The sequence below is a fragment of the Ovis aries genome, chromosome X (assembly GCF_016772045.2).
Source record: "Ovis aries strain OAR_USU_Benz2616 breed Rambouillet chromosome X, ARS-UI_Ramb_v3.0, whole genome shotgun sequence".
Classification (NCBI taxonomy): domain Eukaryota; kingdom Metazoa; phylum Chordata; class Mammalia; order Artiodactyla; family Bovidae; genus Ovis; species Ovis aries.
The window spans coordinates 133,794,476-133,815,636 of record NC_056080.1 but is presented as its reverse complement, the minus strand read 5'-3'; the positions used below and the strand labels follow the sequence as shown (position 1 = coordinate 133,815,636).

At 40.2% G+C, this 21,161-nt stretch overlaps 1 protein-coding gene across 1 annotated transcript; it reads right to left on the bottom strand.

The window, feature by feature from the left end:
• Positions 1-415: 415 nt before the first annotated feature.
• On the bottom strand, positions 416-20,676 carry LOC121818214 (melanoma antigen preferentially expressed in tumors-like). The gene is made up of 4 exons (XM_042241866.2): positions 20,582-20,676; positions 4,474-4,773; positions 3,451-4,053; positions 416-2,634 (listed from the first exon to the last, which is right to left on the bottom strand). The coding sequence occupies exons 2-4, from the start codon at positions 4,761-4,763 to the stop codon at positions 2,124-2,126; spliced, it is 1,404 nt and encodes a 467-aa protein (XP_042097800.1). The 5' UTR covers positions 4,764-4,773; positions 20,582-20,676; the 3' UTR covers positions 416-2,123.
• Positions 20,677-21,161: the final 485 nt, after the last annotated feature.

Genomic DNA, 21,161 nt, shown 5'->3' with positions numbered 1-21,161 from the left:
GGATTCGTTTTGCTAATATTTTGTCTAGGATTTTTCTATTTATATGCATCAAAGCTGTTGCCATGTCTTTTTTTTTTTTTTTTCTGTAGTGTCTTTCTCTGGTTTTAGTATCAGGGTAATGGTGACCTTGTTGCATTCTAATTTTCTTATGATTCTCATATTATTCTCATTTCTTTGAAATGCCATTTATCATTTCAAAAAAAGCAACAACATACTGGCTCAGATGGTAAAGCGTCTGCCTGCAATGCAGGAGACCCGGGTTCGATCCCTGGGTTGGGAAGATCCTCTGGAGAAGGAAACAGCAACCCACTCCTGTATTCTTGCCTGGAAAATCCCATGGATGGAACCTGGTAGGCTACAGTCCATGGGGTCACAAAGAGTCTGACACAACTGAGTGACTTCACTTCACATGCAGTTAGGAACAAGCTATTCACTATTTTTATTATTAATTAATTTTTACATTTTCTCAAGTCTTTGAAATGGTTTATCATTTCAACATGTAGGAAAAATAACTAAATTTTTCTACTGAGTTTTAAAAATTGTTTTATCACTTCAACGTGGAAACAATGAACACATCATTAATTACTATTACATTTTTCTTCCTTACTAAGTCTTTAAAATGCAGTCTGTTTTCATTTAAACAAGGAAACACTATACACAAACTACTAATTATTTTTCTATTCTATTTTTTGTTACCAAATTGTTGACATTTTCTGTGTTACCCTTTCAACATATAAACACTAGGAACAATCTATTAATTAACGGTATTTTCTCTTAGTAAGTATTGAAATGCCTTGTTTTATCACATTGACTTGTAAACATATGAGCAGGTAACTATTTTAACATTTTTCTTACTAATTCTTTGAAATACAATGCTATCATTTTAACATATAACAATATAAAGAATTTACATTCTCTTATCTTTACTGTTTTTGATATGCAGTATGTTATCATTTCAACATGTAAACAGTATACATAAATGATTAATCAGTTATTCTACATCCTTTGTTTCTTATTAACTCTTGGATACACAGTGTGCATTTAACACTTAGGGTACATCACATTTGAGAATAACCAAATTTCTAGACCTCAGTATTCACATATGCTTAGTGTGCACCATACTGAACAGTGCAACTCTAGTGGAAGAGCAGACAGAATAAATACATATGGAACAATGTACACCATGAAGGAACTGTACATGGTACATTAAGACAAAGAAACATCAGAATAAATCTACTTAAATGGGGAAATAATAGACAACAGAAAACCTATCTGAGGAGCTAACATTCAAGCCATGATGTGAGGACTGAGTAGCTATCCAACAGGACAAAAGAGGCCAATATCATTTGAGCCAATCATGTAAGGGAAAATGTAAAAAAAAGTGGGGGGAGGTTTATGGAGGATAAATAAGTTCTCAAGTGCTCTAGGGAAAACAGACAAACTAGTAAACGATAGGAGTATCTACACTTTGGTGAGATCAGGGACTTTATTTTTTTTTTAGTATGTGGAAAAGTACCTAAATCCTAACAGATACCTGGTGAATGTGTGTGGAATAGCCAGTAACAAAGCCAGGGTTCTGAGACCCGAGCAATCAGGCAGTAACATGCTGATGAAGATACCACTAGGTAGTGGGCATAGTCTGTTTCTTTTTACCTGCATATGTGTCCTGATAAACAACCTGAGCGAGTCAGAAACGGAGGAGACTTGCAGGTACCTAGAGAGCAAAATTTCTCAATAACTACCACCTCTAGGAAGAATTTCAACAGATCTGAATTGTGTCAAGTGCCCATAGATTGATAAATGGACCAGTGTGGAGAAGGAAATGATATGATGTATTATGCCTTGCTCAGCTTATATCACATAGCCATAACTTGGTTAGTAATGAGAAGAAGAGGTAGAGGGCAGTGAGCAAGAGATCCAGAGGACCTTTCAAATTCGTCTATTTCCTTTTTAAAGTTTCTCTTTTATGGAGGTCAGTTACATAGCCAACACTCCTAAACCCCAGTTTTCTGGAACAGTAGAACTTTGTATATGTATCTCTACAAACTTGGGCTTCAGGTAAAACAATAAACACTTAATAGCCATGCATCAGTGATGAAACACTTCTTATATAGTGGAAATCACTAAGAATAAGTGGCCCATTGCACGTGATCCTGGTGTAACATGTGCAGCATCGCCTTGACCTGGGCCTGAACTTCGGCGAGTTTCTGTCGGTTCAAGCTGTGATGAAAATTCCTCTCCTGGTAACAATGGACAGGAACAGGATAAATCACATGCCTCAGCCTTGGCAAGGATGTCAAGTGCTGCAGAAGGCTTTTGAGCACAGGCATCGTAATGGGGTTGAAGGCAAAGTTAAAAACACGGAGGTGGACACATTGGTTCAGGTTGGGGATGATGGCCAAGAGAGTAGAATCAGTCATCATACAATTATTTATCTCCAGATGTTGCATGGTGCCTGAGACCTTCTCCAGCAGAACCTGGAAGGGTTCATAAGCTTCTGAAAAGAAATTATTGTTATTGAGATTCAATACCCTGAGCTGGGTAGCCTGAGAGCTCTGGGACAGGAAAGTGACATCTCTGATAGAAAGGCCACAGAAAGAGAGACACAGTGTATCCAGATGAGGTGGCAGGACTCTAAAGAGAGAAAAAGTAAGTTTATTTCAGAAGAATGACAGCAAAGAGCCCCAAATTACAGGAATATATTCCTCTAGAATAAACCGCTATATACTTGTTTCCAATAGGTGGTTATCAATGTGGACTTTAGGATCAGAGATTATAAATTTGGGACCCTGAGAAAGTTACTTTACCACTCTTAGGAAGAGGGTTTTAACCTTGAAAATGTACACACCAGTAATTATTAAACAGGGTTACGAGAAGGATTAAGTGAAAAAAATCACATGCACTCAGTATATACAAAATAATAAGGGTTGGATCTGGTTCACTTATTTGGTGAGAATGGGTCTAGGAAAGCAGCCAACTGAGGGTTTCCTTTACTTTCCAGATGACAAGCTCTCCATTCAAGGGTCTAAGCCTTCAGGAAAATACAGGAGCAAAATTATCTGGCAGTGTTAACTCTTGTGACCCATCCACGGGCATGTGCATTAGAACTACAACTTAATGTTTCTCTCTGAGTGCCTCCCCTTCCTCTCTAGAGAGCTATAAAGTCCAGGAGCAAACGGACTGAGTCTTTTTCAGAAATCTATGTAGAAACATGTTCTGTCTGCCCGTGGTCACTGAATGAATGAGTGAGCACAGCTTCCTTCACTAACCTCATCTGCCCCTCACCATAAGGTACCCCATTTTCCCCCAGCTAGGTTCAAACTCCCAGCAATGCCTACACTGAGGTGAAAGAAAAAATAGGTTACTAGGAGCATAGGAAGATGCAAGAATGGTCCCTCTGTCTTAACAATGAGGTTTTCAGGGAACCCAGATTTCTCCCAACCCCCTCACCTGAGCAGTTTGTGCAGTTGATCTCTGAGGTAGAAGAAAGACAACCTGAGCTCCCGGAGGTTTTCCAGCTGCCCAAGCAGGATGAGAAAAATCCTGAAATTCCTTCCCTTATAAGACCTAAAGGGGGTGTTAGACAAACTAAGGCTGTGCAGGTGGATCATTCCAGCAAAAAGGGTGACGATCTCATTCAGATAGGCCTGATCCATTTTCAGATGATCAATGCACCCCAGATCCAGAATCTGAAGGATACGTTTGTTGGCAGACATTCTATTGATTTGCAAATCTCTACAGCAGAGGTGCAAGAACCCAGAGCTCTGCTCAACTTTATTACAGAGGAAAGTGAGAAACTGCTGTGTTCTCAAGGTATTATTGAGGGAAATATCCACTAGTAATTCCATGGTTCCCTGAGCTGACTCAACCTCAGACCCGGAATTACCAATCCCAAGGCACCTGGCAGGATGCTGAGTGTTTTCTAAGTTAAGGACAGCGTGCTGAGAGTATTTGCATGACTGTAAACAGAAAGGGAATGTGAGCCTGACATGAGAGCATGTTGTCTTACAGTTTGAGTTGTGCCTTAAATCTAGGATCCTCAGTTTGTGGCCCCTGTAAGGAAAGAAGACAGAACACATGAAATGTGGTTGATTGGAACATAACCCAGCAAGATCAATGGTGGGAAATGGAGAGAACACCTGAATCCTGGTTTTCACTTCATCACCATTCACCAAGCAGTCCTTTCCACACAAACTGAGCATCTTTCATTCTTTCCCCACACTTCCTTCACCTCTGATTTTACCCTGTCTCAATGCCCATATTCCACTTCTATGTAATCACAGTCAAATTCATTCATAGTACCCTCAATCATCTCTATTCTTTAATCAACTCTGTAAGACAATGAAATACTGAAGGTGACCCCAACTGCTGAACTCATTGGCTAGTGTTGGGAGAAGGTTAGATACTCCCCTGCCCCAGGCTACAGCATACCCTCCTGCTGACTCCCTATAAATCTTCTGGTCATAGACTTACCTAGAGGAAGAGTTCTGGGCTGGGGGGATAGGCAGACCATCAATCATGGCTTCCAAGATGTCATAGTATGACTCCTGTGCCTTCAGTGACCCAAGATGGAGACAGTGAAAAGGCCAGACCCTCACCATTGCTTTTAGGATCTTCTTATGCCCACCCAAGAAGGCAGTGCTGAACAATGGAACAAAGAGATCTCTTGGGATTTTCTCCAGAGCATGCATCACTGCAGGCTCACTACTCAGCAGACTCTTTACAGCAAGCTCGAGGAGTGTGGCTGTGATCTTTTGGTCCATCTTCACAAACCTGCTTCAGAATGGAGAATATTTAGAAGTTCTGGGAAGAAATCTATAGTCTCTTGTTTGTTTCCGGGGATAGCTATGGACAAAATGCTTATTGAATAAATATATGGGCAAATTGTATGGCCAACTCAAGTGACCTCTCCTCTGGGAATAGAATGAAAATAGACGTGTGTATATTTAATTATATACATGCACACATACACACATTTACATAAGATAAAATGCCATTATAAGTCATAGGTAAGTTAGCAGAAGCCAATCTTGACCTTCCTCAAATTATTTCTTCCCAAAAAGATACAAACCAATAAGAAGGAAAATGTGCATCAACATAAAAGCCTCACAATTCCTTTAAAATGGAGAATGCCAAAAATTCAAAATAATTGTGAATAAAACAAAAATCATGAAATCGCAGCATGATTTTTCATACTCCCATGACTAGGCTTTGTGGCAGGAAAAAAGACAGACATAGAAATCTTCCAAGAGATAGAGAGGAAGGAAGATGGGAAAGGGCTTAGAGCAGATCTAAAACTATAGCAGAATGACTAAGCACAGAATGCATCTGAAATTACTGAAAAGGTGTCCTAGAATATGAGAGCATGGACTGCAGGGGAGGAATTCCTAACAGGAGCTTTTTAAGGGACATGGATGACTTAAAAGTGCAGTTTTTGAAAGATACAGCTTTTAGGGAAGAATAAGGCAATGAAGAAGGGAGAAGCCTCTGTTGGCACTTGGGTAATGATGGGAAAAATAAACAGAAGGGAAAATTAAGGATCTTGCAATACATAAGAAAACCACAAATCAGAGTACTCATGACTTCTCCCTCAATCTCCAAAACAAACAAAATGAAAAGTTGACATAAAGATTTTATATTCAACTAAGAAAGCTACTAGAGTAGGGGTCAGTCTTCAGACTGGCCCACTAACCCAAATCAAGCCCACTGCTTGGTTTTATATATAAAGTTTTATTGGAACAAAGCCACGATCTCTCATTTATGTATTGTCTCTGAATGCTTTGGCAATACAGTCGCAAAGTTGAGTAGAGTGACAGCAACACTGTGACCCAGAAACTTACAATATACCCTACACGTCTCTTTACAGAACATTTGCCAAGCAATCTTCTAAAAGAGGAACTGAGATTGTGTTCCAACAGGTGATGAGAAGGCAAACCTCACCAAACTATCTAATGATGAGTATTTTACATGTAATACTAAAATCAACATGGAGGAAAGGGGAGAAGACTAATGTACAGAAGTTTTATGTTGTGAAAAAAACAGAAAATGTGCAAGTAAAATGAGAGAAGGGAGAACAGTATAAGAAAATAGAACAACCTTTTTTATCATAATGCAATAGGGGAGTGTTAAATGATACTGGAGGAAAAAAATGCATGTACTAGAGCATAAAGTGTTAAGGAAATAGGTGGTTCAGGATGAGTTTTAACAATGCATTAAACATGATGAAGAACATGTCTTAATGATAAAAGCAAACTCAAAATGAAGATATAATCCTTAGTAATATTTATGCACCAGGAGTACTGCAAACACCTTCAAAAAGTAAAAAGGGAAGGATATGTGGATAAAATAACAGTAATAAGAGAAAACAATAACAATAGAAGATTTAATAGATCAAACTCAGTCTAAGGCTGATCAGATTGTATGAGACTAGAGAATAGGGTGCTCCTGAAATGGCAGAGGAATAGGATGGGGAAACCAGCCTCTCCCCCACAAATTCAACAAAAGATCATTTGACTGTTGAGCAACTCCCACAAAACAATTTCTGAGCATTGGTAGAGGACACAAGGCACCCAGAGAGGCAGCCCAAACTCTTCAAGAGGAGGTAGGACAACATACAAAAGATGAAAACAGAGACAAAAGTTTTAGGGACGGAGACCTATCCCTGGGGAGGGAGTTGTGAAGAAGAATTTTAAACACAGTAGGAAACCCTCTCACAGGCATGTCTATGGGGCATTTTGGAATCTCAGAGGGCAACATTCAGTTCAGGTCAGTCACTCAGTCGGGTCCGACTCTGCAACTCCATGAATCTCAGCATGCCAGGCCTCCCTGTCCATCACCAACTCCTGGAGTCCACCCAAATCCATGTCCACTGAGTCAGTGATGCCATCCAACCATCTCATCCTCTGTCATCCCCTTCTCCTCCTGCCCTCAATCTCTCCCAGCATCAGGGTCTTTTCAAATGAATTAGCTCTTCGCATCAGGTGGCCAAAGTATTGGAGTTTCAGCTTCAACATCAGTCGTTCCAATGAACACCCAGGACTGATCTCCTTTAGGATGGACTGGTTGGATCTCCTTGCAGTCCAAGGGACTCTCAAGAGTCTTCTCCAACACCACAGTTCAAAAGCATCAATTCTTCAGCACTTAGCTTTCTTTATAGTCCAGCTCTCACATCCATACATGACCACTGGAAAAATCATAGCCTTGACTAGATGGACCTTAGTTGGCAAAGTAATGTCTCTGCTTTTGAATATGCTATCTAGGTTGGCCATAACTTTTCTTCCAAGAAGTAAGTGTCTTTTAATTTCATGGCTGCAGTCACCATCTGCAGTAAATTTGGAGCCCCCAAAATTAAAGTTTGACACTGTTTCCACTGTTTCCCCATCTATTTCCCATGAAGTGATGGGACCAGATGCCATGATCTTCATTTTCTGAATGTTGAGCTTTAAGCCAACTTTTTCACTCTCCACTTTCACTTTCATCAAGAGGCTCTTTAGTTCCTCTTCACTTTCTGCCATAAGGGTGGTGTCATCTGCATATCGGAGGTTATTGATATTTTTCCCAGCAATCTTGATTCCAGCTTGTGCTTCTTCCAGCCCAGCGTTTCTCATGATGTACTCTGCATAGAAGTTAAATAAGCAGGGTGACAATATACAGCCTTGACGTACTCCTTTTCCTATTTGGAACCAGTCTGTTGTTCCATGTCCAGTTCTAACTGTTGCTTCCTGACCTGCATACAGGTTTCTCAAGAGGCAGGTCAGGTGGTCTGGTATTCCCATCTCTTTCAGAATTTTCCACAGTTTCTTGTGATCCACACAGTCAAAGGCTTTGGCATAGTCAATAAAGCAGAAATAGATGTTTTTCTGGAACTCTCTTGCTTTTTTAATGATCTGACGGAATGTGGTCCACTGGAGAAGGGAATGGCAAACCACTTCAGTATTCTTGCCTTCAGAACCACATGAACAGTATGAAAAGGCAAAAAGATAGGACACTGAAAGATGAACTCCCCAGGTCGGTAGGTGCCCAATATGCTACTGGAGATCGGTGGAGAAATAACTCCAGAAAGAACAAAGGGATGGAGCCAAAGCAAAAACAACACCGAGTTGTGGATGGGACTGGTGATAGAAGCAAGGTTCAATGCTGTAAAGAGCAATATTGCATAGGAACCTGGAATGTTAGGTCCATGAATCAAGGCAAATTGGAAGTGGTCAAACGGGAGATGGCAAGAGTGAACATCAACATTCTAGGAATCAGCGAACTAAGATGGACTGGAATGGGTGAATTTAACTCAGATGACCATTCTATCTACTACTGTGGGCAGGAATCCCTTAGAAGAAATAGAGTAGCCATCATAGTCAACAAAAGACGGCAACATAACCAGGAGAAAAAAAAAAAAAAAACAGAATACCCACCTAACTGCAACTGCAAGTGGAGATGGAGAAGTGGCACAGACACTGGCATCTGCCACTAGGAATGTGGGGCTGGGCAGAGAGGCACAGGCTGCATCATTGGTCCTTAGGGTAAGGACTGGGCCTGAATTCCCTGAGGACAATCTGAAGGACTTCATGTGAGATAGCAACCCAAACCATGGGATTGCCAGAGAGACCAAAAAAAAAAAAAAAAAACAAACACTTTCCTATGAAAGACTCTAATGCCGCATGGTGACCCCTGGCACACTCACAGAACAAGTGATTGCACGAATACTAAAGGAAAGCAAGCCAGCTGCTATATAGGGCCCTCCATCCCCAGAGGCAGAGAGGTAGGTGTGTGACAGCCGGAGCCAGAAGGCAAGGAGCTGCTGCAGTCTTGGCCCCAGAGACCACATCTTCCACCAAATAGTGAGCAGGCTCCCAGTAGCTAACCATGCATCCCTGGGACCCTGGATGTTTCACATCTGCCAGGAGTGTCACAGCCTGAGATCAGCTCCTGAGAGGAGACACCTGGCACACCTGGGGCTGTGCTTTTGCAGCACACCTGGGAAATCAAGCGGCTGTAACCAGGGAGGTGCATAAGATGCATGGCCCACCTGGGACAGTGCACTAGCCAAGTACCTGGTCGCCTGAGCTGCTTGGACCTGGGAAGGGCACAAAACGCACAGCCCATCTGGATCTGTGCCCCTGTGCAGCACCCAAGAACCTGAGCGGCTTAGACCTGGGAAGTGCACGAAATACAGGGCCCACTTGGGACAGAGCCCTTGCAGAGCACTCTGGAGCCTGAGCAGTGTGGACCCAGAAAGTACACACCACCTTGGGCTGTGGCCAAACTGGTGTGGTCCATCCACTGCGATCACTCCCCACACATGCCAGTGGTATATGTTTGCAGTGTCCCTCTCTCCCCACAACACAACTGAACAAGTGAACCTAAATCAGTGGCCACATTCACCCCCTCTTGTCAGGGCAGAAATTAGACACTGAAGAGATCTGCAAACAGAGGAAGCCAAAATAAATAAAGCAGGGGGAACTGCTCTGGAAGTGACGGGTGCAACAGATTAAAACCCTGCAGTTAATGCTCAGACTGTGAATTTGAGGGGCACCTATAGATCTTGAGAACAAGTACAAGCTGAAACAAGGGATCATCTGACACTGAAGTGACCCCACACTGCCCATAATATCTCCAGAGAAATTCCTATATAAAATTTCAGTATTATAACTTTTTAACTTTAAAAAAATTTTAAATTCCCTTTTATTCTTTTAGCTTTCATTTTTATAGCCTACAATTACCTTAAAAAATGCTTTTAAAACAAATTGCATATATATATATTTTTTATTTTTGTGATTGACTTTGCATTTATTTATTTATTTTTATTGTAGTTTTGAAAGTCTAACTTCTATTCTAGGTTTTTAAAATTTGATATCTGATATTTATTATCAATTTTGTACCTTTAAGAATCTAATTTTTAGTATCCATTTTCACTTAGGGATTTGATTACTGGCTTAATTGCTCTCCTCCCTTTTCACTCTCCCTTTTCTCCTCCAGGTTACCTCTATCTCCTTCCTCCTTCTTCTCTTCTCTGCATAACTCTGTGAATCTCTCTGGGTGTTCCTGGCTGTGGAGAATTGTTTCACCGTTAACCTAGGAGTTTTATCTTCTGTTTTGTATAGATGAAGAAGTTTTGAGGCAACTGTAAGAGTAGGACCAAAAGCCACATGCAGGACAATTAACTCCAGAACGATAGAATATTTGAGAACTCCTGACTGCAGGGAACATTGACAGATAAGAGCTCACCCAGAAGTCTCCATACCTGCATTGAAACCAAGATCCACCCAAAAGACAAGTCCCAGTGCAAGAAACACCATGCTAATTCTCCAGCAAAAGAGGAACAGACCCTGAATATTAAAGAGGGGCTACCTAAAGCCATGCCAAAGCCATGAACATGCCAAAACTCACTCCTGGACACTTCACTGTGCTCCAGAGAGAAGAGATCCAGCTACGCCCACCAGAATACAGACACAAGCTCCCCAAACCAGGAGACCTTGACAAGTCACTGGTCCAACCCCACCCACAGGGAGCAGACTCCAAAATTAAAAGGAACCATGAACTTTCATCCTGCAGAAAGGGCACCCCAAACACAGCAATCTAAACAAAATGAAAAGGCAGAGAAATATTCAGCGGGTGAAGGAACATGACAAAAACCCACCAAACCAAACAAAAGAGGAGGATATAGGGAGTATACCTGAAAAAGAATTTAGAATAATCCTAGTAAAGATGACCCAAAATCTTGAAAACAAAATGGAGTTATAGATAAATAGACTAGAGTCAAGGATTGAAAAGATGCAGGAAATGTTTAAAAAGGACCTGCAAGAAATAAAGAAGAGTCAATCATTAGTGAACAATACAATAACTGTGACTAAAAGCACTCTGAAGGAAACCAGTGGTAGAATCACTGAGGCAGAAGAGAAGATAAGTGAGGTGGGAAATAGAATGGTGGAAATAATAGACACAGAGAAAGTCTTTGACAAAATTCAACACCCAGTTATGATAGAAAATTCTCCAGAAAGCAGGCATAGAAGGAACATAATAAAAGCATATATAACAAGCCCACAGCAAACATTATCCTCAGTGGTGAAAAACTGAAAGCATTTCCCCTAAAGTCAGGAACAAGACAAGGGTGCCCACACTCACCACTACTATTCAACATAATTTTGGAAGCCCTAGCCACAGAAATCAGAGAACAAAAAGAAAAAAAAAGAATCCAGATTGGAAAAGAAGAGGTAAAATTCTGTTTGCATATGATGTGATCCTCTACATAGAAAACCCTAAATAACCACCAGAAAATTACTAGAGCTAATCTGTGGATATAGTAAAGTTGCAGGATATAAAATTAACATACAGAAATCCCTTATATTCCTATACAATAGCAATGAAGAAATAGAAAGAGAAATTAAGGAAGCAATCCCATTCACCATTGCAATGAAAATAATAAAATACTTACGAATAAATTTACCTAAAGAAACAAAAGACCTATATATAGAAAATGCTAAAACATTGATGAAGGGAATCAAAGATGACACAAAGAGATGGAGAAATACACCATGTTCATGGATTAGAAGAATCAGTACAGTTCAGTCCAGTCCAGTCGCTCAGTCGTGCCCGACTCCTTGTGACCCCATGAATCACAGTACGCCAGGCCTCCCTGTCCATCACCGTCTCCTGGAGTTGACTCAGACTCATGTCCATTGAGTCCGTGATGCCATCCAGCCATCTCATCCTCGGTCGTCCCCTTCTCCTCCTGCCCCCAATCTCTCCCAGCATCAGAGTCTTTTCCAATGAGTCAACTCTTCGCATGAGGTGGCCAAAGCACTGGAGTTTCAGCTTTAGCATCAGTCCTTCCAAAGAAATCCCAGGGTTGATCTCCTTTAGAATGGACTGGTTGGATCTCCTTGCAGTCCAAGAGACTCTCAAGAGTCTTCTCCAACACCACAGTTCAAAAGCATCAATTCTTCAGCACTTAGCTTTCTTTATAGTCCAGCTCTCACATCCATACATGACCACTGGAAAAACCATAGCCTTGACTAGATGGACCTTAGTTGGCAAAGTAATGTCTCTGCTTTTGATTATGCTATCTAGGTTGGTCATAACTTTTCTTCCAAGGAGTAAGGGTCTTTTAATTTCATGGCTGCAGTCACCATCTGCAGTGATTTTGGAGCCAAAAAAAAAAAATTTAAGTCTGACACTGTTTCCACTGTTTCCCATCTATTTCCCATGAAGTGATGGGACCGGCTGCCATGATCTTCGTTTTCTGAATGTTGAGCTTAAAATGAGTACACTACCCAAGGCAATCTGTAGAGTCAATGCAATCCTTATCAAGCTACCAACAGTATTTTTCACATAACTAGAACAAATAATTTCGCAATTTGTATGGAAACACAAAAAACCTCGAATAGCCAAAGCAATCCTGTGAAAGAAGAACGGAAGTGGAGGAAACAACCTTCCTGACTTCAGACTATACTACAAAGCTACTGTCATCAAGACAGTATGGCACTGGCACAAAGACAGAAATATAGATCGATGGAACAAAGTATAAAGCCTAGAGATAAATCCACACACCCATGGACACCTTATCTTTGACAAAGGAGTCAAAAATACACAATGGAGAAAAGACAATCTCTTTAACAAGTGGTGCTGGGAAAATGGTCAACCACCTGTAAAAGAATGAAACTAGATCACTTTCTAACACCATACACAAAAATAAACTCAAAATGGATTAAAGATCTAAATGTAAGATAGTGAAAGAAAGAAAGAAAGTGAAGTTGCTCAGTCGTGTCCGACTCTTTGCAACCGCGTGGATTGTAGCCTACCAGGCTCCTCAGTCCATGGGATTCTCCAGGCAAGAATACTGGAGTGGGTTGCCATTTCCCTTCTCCAGGGGATCTTCCCTACCCAGGGATAGAACCCGGGTCTCCCACATTGGAGGCAGATGCTTTAACCTCTGAGCCACCAGGGAAGCTTAAGTGTAAGATAAGAAACTATAAAACTCTTAGAGGAAAACATAGGCAGAACACACTCTGATGTAAATCACAGCAAGATCCTCTATGACCCACCTCCCAGAGTAATGGAAATAAAAACAAAAGTGAACAAATGAGGCCTAATAAAACTTAAAAACTTTTGCACAAAAAAGAAACTAAAGATGAAAAGGCAGCCTTCAGAATGGGAAAAAGTAATAGGAAATGAAGCAACTGACAAAGAATTAATCTTCAAAATACAAAAGCAGCTCATGCAGCTCAATACCAGAAATATAAACGACCCAATCAAAAAGTGGGCCAAAGAGCTAAATATACATTTCTCCAAGGAAGGCATACAGATAGCTAGCAAACACATGAAAAGATGCTCAACATCATTCATCAGAGAAATGCAAAGCAAAACAATGAGGTACCATCTTATGCTGGTCAGAATGGTTACCATCAAAAAGTCTACAAACAATAAATGCTGTAGAGGGTGTGGAGAAAAGGGAACCCTCTTACACTGTTGGTGGGAATGCAGACTAGCACAGCCACTATGGAGAACAGTGTGGGGATTCCTTAAAAAACAGGAAATTGAACTGCCATACGACCAAGCAGTCCCACTGCTGGGGATACAGACCAAGGAGAACAGAATTGAAAGAGACACATGTACATGTACCTAGTGTTCATTGCAGCAGTGTTTACAACAGCTAGGACACAGAAACAACCAGAAGTCCATTGGCAGATGAATGGATAAGGAAGTTATGGTACATATACACAATGGACAATTACTCAGCTATAAAAAAGAACACATTTGAGTCAGTTCCAATGAGATGGATGAAACTGGAGCCTATTACACAGAGTGAAGTGAGTCAGACAGAGAAACACCAATACAGTATATAGACGCATATATATGGAATTTAGAAAGATGGTAACGACAACCCTATATGCAAGACAGCAAAAGAGAGACTGATGTAAAGAACAGACTTTTGGACTGTGTGGAAGAAGGCGAGGGTGGGATGATTTGAGAGAATAGCATTGAAACATGCATATTACCATATGTAAAACAGATGACCAGTGCAAGTTTGATGCATGAAGCTGGGCACTCAAAGCCAGTGCTCTGGGACCACCTAGAGGGATGGGGTAGGATGGGAACTGGGAGGGGGGTTCAGGACTGGGGGACTATGTACACCCATGGCTGATCCCTATTGATGTATGGCAATAGTCACCACAATATTGTAAACTAATTAGCCTCCAATTAAAATAAATAAACAACAACAAAAAAAGAGACTAGAGAATATACACTTGTCAGTGATGGATCATAATTATCTCACAGAGATGATATCATTAATTTCTATAAAGTAGAAATATAACAAACAATCTTTTCTAATCCCAATGCAACAAAAGTTCTTAACAAAAATTGAAACAGAAAGGCTTTTCCACCTGAAAAAAAATTTTTAACTTTTCTTTAAAAATGTTGAGTTAAAAAAAAAAAAACTCAAGTTATAAAGAATGACTATGAAATACTACATATCAGAATATATGGGGGATACTTATAGCAGTGATCCGAGGCAAGTTCACAGCCATAAACACATTTATGTGTAAAAATAAACGAATGAAGATAAATGAATTAAAATATGGCCTCAGAAAATCGAAAAGAAAACCTAGGGAAAAAGAACAACTAAAAAAAAACAACAACAAAAAACAAAAGATAAAAGCAGAAATGAATGAGACACAAAACAGAATAACAAATTGAAATCCCGTTTTTCAAAGCAGACAAGCCATAAGCTGGCTTGATGAAGGAAGGAAGATCACAGAGACAGGCTAAATAATAAATGAAAAAGGAGAAATAATCACTGAAGCTTAAAAACTGAGGGATTACTTTGTCAACCTATATTCATATAAACTTGAAAATCCACATGAAATAGGTAACTTCCTAGATAAATACAGACTACCAAAATTCTGACTCTAGTGTTAGAAAGTTTAAATCAGCCAATTTTCACATGGGTAAAGTTATTACAAGATTTACACCCAAGAAGCACCTTTCTCAGATGTATTTATTGGTGAATTCTAGTAAACCATCAAAGATCAAATAGTACCAAAGCTTTATGACTTGTTTAAGAACATTTGAAAGGAAGGAAACGTCCCTTATTTCTTTTAGGAAGCAAGTAGGATACTAAAACATAAACATAGATACCAAAACTCTAAATAGAATATTAGCAAACATCCAACAGTACATTTAGAAAGTAGTATACTGTGATAAAGTGGAACTTATTCCATTAATACAAGGCTGGCTCTATATTAGGAATTTCATTGATATCATTCACCACGGTAACGTATTTAAAGACAAAGACCCTGATATTGGGAAAGATTGAAGTCCAAAGGAGTAGGGAACAGCAGAGAATTGAGCATCACTGACTCAATATACTTGAATCTGAGCAAACTCTGGGAGATAGGGGAGGACAGAGGAGCCTGGGTTGCAAAGAGTCAGACATGACATAGCAACTGAACAATAATCATATGACTATCATCATAGATGCCAAACCAATCTTTGGGAAACTTCAATAGGCATTCATGTTAAAAAAGAGAAAACTCAAGAAATAGGAATCAGGGATGCATTATTAACATGATAAAAGCTATGTAAGTAGTTCCTCATGCAAGTACTTTATTTAGTGGGGGAGTACCAGAGGTTTTCCAATAAGGTCAGGAATAACAAAAGATGCCCACTGTATCACTCCTGTTCAGTCTTCAACAGCAAGCACTAGTCAGTTGACTAGAGAAACCAATAAGATTTTTAAGAATGGATAAGAAGATGTAAAGCCGACTCTATGTCCAGGTGATATCATAGCACACCTGAAGAGTCTTATAGAAACCATGACAAATTAACTAAAACGAAGAGAATTCAGCAAGGTAGTAGGCTATAAAGTTACATACAAATATCATTAGTCTTTGTTTTTACATACACACACACACAGCTGGAGGACACATTAGGAGAGAAAATCCCATATACAATGGCAATAACAAAGATTAAATGTATAGAAATAAATTTAATGAGAGCATCTATACAAGGATAATTTGTAAACATTTTGAACAACATAGAAGGAAACTTGAATAAGTAGGAAGATTTTCAATAACCTTAGATAGAATAACTCAGCATTAAAAACATATTGATTCCCTCTAAAGTTATGTATACATTGAATATAATCTCAAAAATATCAGTGAACATTTTTATGGAGTTAGACCAATGGATAATTTAGTTCATATTTTTTTTAAAAAAACATGCAAGAATAGCCAGGATACAAGTAAAAAGGAAAACCTATGAGTGAATAGTAATCATATCAGACATAAAAGCACACTATAAAGCTCTAAATTTATACCACTGGGGTACCAGTACAGGAATAGACTAATAGGCCAGTGGCATAGAATAAAAAACTCAGAATAACACCAATTATAGTTGGGGATTTTAGTATATGACCCAAAGGCATGTAAAATCACTGAGGCAAAGATGAACATTCAATAAATGATGCTGCAACAACTGAGACATTAAAAAAATAGTGTAGATCCATGACATACCATCCACAAAAATAAACTGTAAATGGGTTTAGGAATCTAAACAGAAAAATGAAACCATAACAAAATCTTGAAGAAAATATGGCAGAATTCTTCAATATCAGCATTGGGAAAGGCTTTCTAATTGTGACTGAAATTTCCAGAGGTGATTAAAGAAAAGAACATTCAATGTGACTAAAAAGATTTTTTTAATGTATGGCAAGTGAAAGTGAAAGTGGCTCAGCCATAACGCAACATAACTACAGATGCATTTAACATTTGGCCCAACAATCCTATTGCTGGGAATGAAACTTGAAGAGACATTTCCACCAACACAAAAATACGTGTACCCAGGGTTATTCACTGCAGCACTGTTTGTATTAATCATTATGAAATGTTGAAAACAACTGAAATGCCCCTATGCTGCTGCTGCTGCTGCTAAGTCACTTCAGTCGTGTCCGACTCTGTGCGACCCCACAGACGGCAACCTACCAGGCTCCTCCATCCATGGGATTTGCCAGGCAAGAGTACTGGAGTGGGGTGCCATCGCCTTCTCCAGAAATGCCCCTATAGAAGCCAGTGTAATCTAATGTAGCTGTAAAAACGAATGAAGGAGTACAGAATAAGGAGTTTTTTAATGGAATGCTGTTTATTGAAAAAGGAAAAGTGCAAAGAAGCTTTAGAAAATGCTTTCATTCAATAAACAATGGAACATAAGAAACCCCATATGTATCTATTCATTTGTGTTGAGTAAATACAGGAAAGATTCAACCAGATAACCAGATTGGTTATCTACAGGGGGACTGTGGAAAAGAAATGGGGAATGGGAAGGGGGTGGAAGACATGGGGAAAGAATCATACTCCTACAGTATGTGTTTTTGTGTAGCCCTGAGTCTGAATCACAGTAGTGTTTCACATACCCCAAGATTAAGTGAAAAATTAAAATTAACTAGGACATGGGGGGGAGAGGGCAAACTCAAATTAGAAACACCAACAAATTAACCTAGATATATTACAAATGAATGTCTTAACCACAAGAGAAGGGGTGAGGAAGAAAATAGCTAAGCTAAGCAACTTGGGGAAACAGTACTTTGATTGCATCCTCTGAGGCTTAAGATGTAAAGAAGTGTGCACAAACACAAGTCATCAGATCTGCTTCTAACAGGTGCGTGTTTCATGTTTAGTGGTTAAGTTGTATCTGACAACTGATCCCTGTCTCTGTAGCACACCAGGTCTCCCCATCCTTCACTATCTCCTAAAGTTTGCTCAAATTCATGTCCATTAGGTCGGTCATACTATCTAACCATTTGGTAGCATTTCTGCAACTACATCATGTAAAATCAGGTGTGAACAAATAAGTAAATACTGAAGATAAGGAGAGCCAGGTGAGACAAAGAAGTGACAAATAAGGCTAGAGTGGATTGTTGATATATTGCATAAACCATCACAATATTGTAAACTCATTATCCTCCAGTTAAAATTAATTAATTAATTAAAAAAAGAAGTATCGGTGTGAGCTCCTGGCTTTCACTATCTACAGAAATATCTAGAGAAATTCCAATGTTTCTGGAAGCAAAAGTATATACAGACAATATATTTCCTTCATTTAGGAATGGAAAAGGAAGACCTAGCTGCAAGGAAACCCCAGTAGCAATGAACATGCAGGGAGATATCAGTTACTAAATGTCATTTTCCAAGGAAAGAAAACACAGGTTTTGGCAGAAATTTTCTGATTTCAGGGTCATGGTGGGGAAAGAAAAACACAAGATGAACAGGAATACCTTATAATGCCAGCAAGGAAGTACACAGAAAAGAACCAGGTCGTGCTCAAAGAACACAAACTCCACAAGAAGGAGTTCCTAATCACCAAAGCTGGAAAAATGCAAGAAACTAAATAATGACATAATTTGATTATAAGTCACAATATAACAAAGTTATTCATGAATCAATATTGACACAAAGAATTTGATTACTTATTTGATTTGATAATTAGAAATGCATTCTATAAAATTTTATAATTTGAAAATTTGTAAAAAATATGAGGGAGAAAAGACAGCTCTACAGAATTCCAATGAACAAATATGGTAGGAATAAAGAAATAGAAAGTCACCTTTTAGTCATATTTGTTGTAGGCCAAATCAACCAGTCTAGGTTTGATGCAGGATACAGGATGCTTGGGGCTGGTGCACTGGGATGACCCAGAGGGATGGTATGGGGAGGGAGGTGGGAGGGGGGTTCAAGATTGGGAACACATGTACACCTGTGGCAGATTAATATTGATGTATGGCAAAACCAATACAATATTGTAAAGTAATAATAATAATAAAAGCAGTGAATAAAAGTCTGAGAAGAATCCTAGCCCTCTTTTTGGCTCCCAGCAAGAATTCCCCTAGCCCCAAAGCAGCCTTATCATAGGAAGTAGCCACAGTGTCTGCTTGCCCCTGACTATCAGGTTTCAGTTCCCCACCAGCCCACAGAAGTATTCAAACAAGCTAATCACATCCTTCATTGGGAACCAAGGGTCACCTCCTCCTCTTGTTACCACAGATTGCCTCCCACAGCCCTGCTTGTTCACTCTCTTCCAGAGCATGACACCCCTGAGGCTCCACCTAGCCAGTAGTGTCCTCCACCCCCAGGCAGTGAGTGAACATTACTGAGAAGCTGCTGTGGGTAGCACCTGTCCAGTATCAGGTATGTATGTTCAGCAGCCACCCCCAGATCCCTATGGTAGAAATCACTCCATCACCATTAGAATGAAGGAGAGGAGATAAAACAGGTATTATCACCAAAAATGTGTAACTTTCATCTAATCCTAAGAAAACACCAGACAAACCCAAATTGACAGACATTCTATAAAATACCTGACCAGTATCTCCAAAACTCACTGTTGGGAAAGACCCAGAAAGCTTGAGGAATTCTCAGCCTGGAGGAGACTAAAGAGAAATGATGGCCAAATGTGGTATCCGGAATGGGATGCTGGGACAGAAAAAGGAGATTACTGGGATAAATGGTAGAATTCAAATAAAGTATCTGCATCAATATTAATTTTCAATTTTCATAATTTTTCTATGCCTATGTAAGATATTAACATTAGGGAAATCTGGATGAAGGCTTTCTATACTGTTTTTTGCAAACTTTTTTCGGGTCTGAAGTTACTTCAAAAAAACTTTTTTAAAAAGATTCACTCACTGCTGAAAGGAACCATAATGATATCTGTGTGATAAATTGCTTCAGTCTTGTCTGACTCTTTGCCACCCTATGGACTGTAAGCTATCGGGTTCTTCTGTCCATTGGATTATCCAGGCAAAAATATTGGAGTGGGTTGCCATGTCCTCCTCCATGGGATCTTCCTGACCCAGGGATCAAACCCGTCTCTTAGGTTTTCTGCATTGTCAGGTGGGATCTTTACCAGCTGAGCCACAGGGGAAGCCCCACGGTTATACTATAAATCTTACCTTTTAGTAATAGTTTAACCAATTGAAATACGGTTAGGAGGATGGATATAAAGATGGATAAATGTTCGTGCCTCATGATCCATTAAAAAACTATTTCAAAGTGGTTTGAAAGTGAGAGTGTTAGTTTCTCAGTCATGTCTGACTCTGTGCTTCCATGGACTGTAGCCTGCCAGGCTCCTCTGTCCATGGGATTCTCCAGGCAAGAATACTGGATTGTCATTTCCTGTTTAGAGGGCCCATTAATATAAATGAAAGTGCAACCATTTCCAAAGTGTAGGTGAATATTTATCTGCTCCTCGTGGTTCAGACAGTAAAGAATCCGCCTACAATGAAGGAGACCTCGGTTCGATTTCTGGGCATATCAATACGAACCACAAAAATAATTAGATGCAAAGAAATACGATTTTTTAAAAGGAGCGCAACACGATCGAGGGATTTTAAAGACAGCAAGAAATGATTAACCACAAAATTGAAGCTAAACACAGGTAAGGAAAGAGGGTTGAACAGAGGGTGGACAGGAGAGTTGGCCGGCGAGCAATTCAATCGATCACCTTTCTGATTAATCCCCAAACTTTGGTCCTAGGTAATTTCATTTATATCAGTAGAGACATAGTTTATACAAAGAATACTGTTGAGACGTACCTGACTGGAAGAAGAGTCAGAAAATAGTTGAGACGTCCAAGACCCCAGCAGTGGTAGCGCGTTCCTCCCTCTCCACAGGTCGCTGCCAACAAGCCGCCGCGCTGGAGGCTACTGGCGTCTTAACGGTTCCTCACCGGAAGAGCACTTGGATTGGTGTAGTTCAGGTCAGATGTCACCCACTCACTCACTCAGCTGGGTACCGGGAGGCGGGGCCAATTCTAGACCCGCCCACAGGGACTGAGGGCAGAGAGGCTTATGGGTGAGAGGGTTCCTCTCAGGCGCCAGCTTCTCGCCTCTAGAACCCTCTGGGTGGAAAGCTGGGCACAATGTCTCTCTGTGTGGCCTAGATACCGCCTGGCCAGGGTTTCTGCCAGGCCAGGACTCAAACTCAGAGAACTGATGTCCACATCGATGTGCTTTGCAACAGAGACTGAACTTAAAAACGATTGGCCCCTTGTTGAAAAAGAGACTTCTCAGGTGGCGCTAGTGGTAAAGAACCCGCCACTCTGCCACTGCAGGAGACGCCAGAGTCCAGGTTCAATCCCTGGGTCAGGATGACCCCCTGGAGGAGGTCACGGCA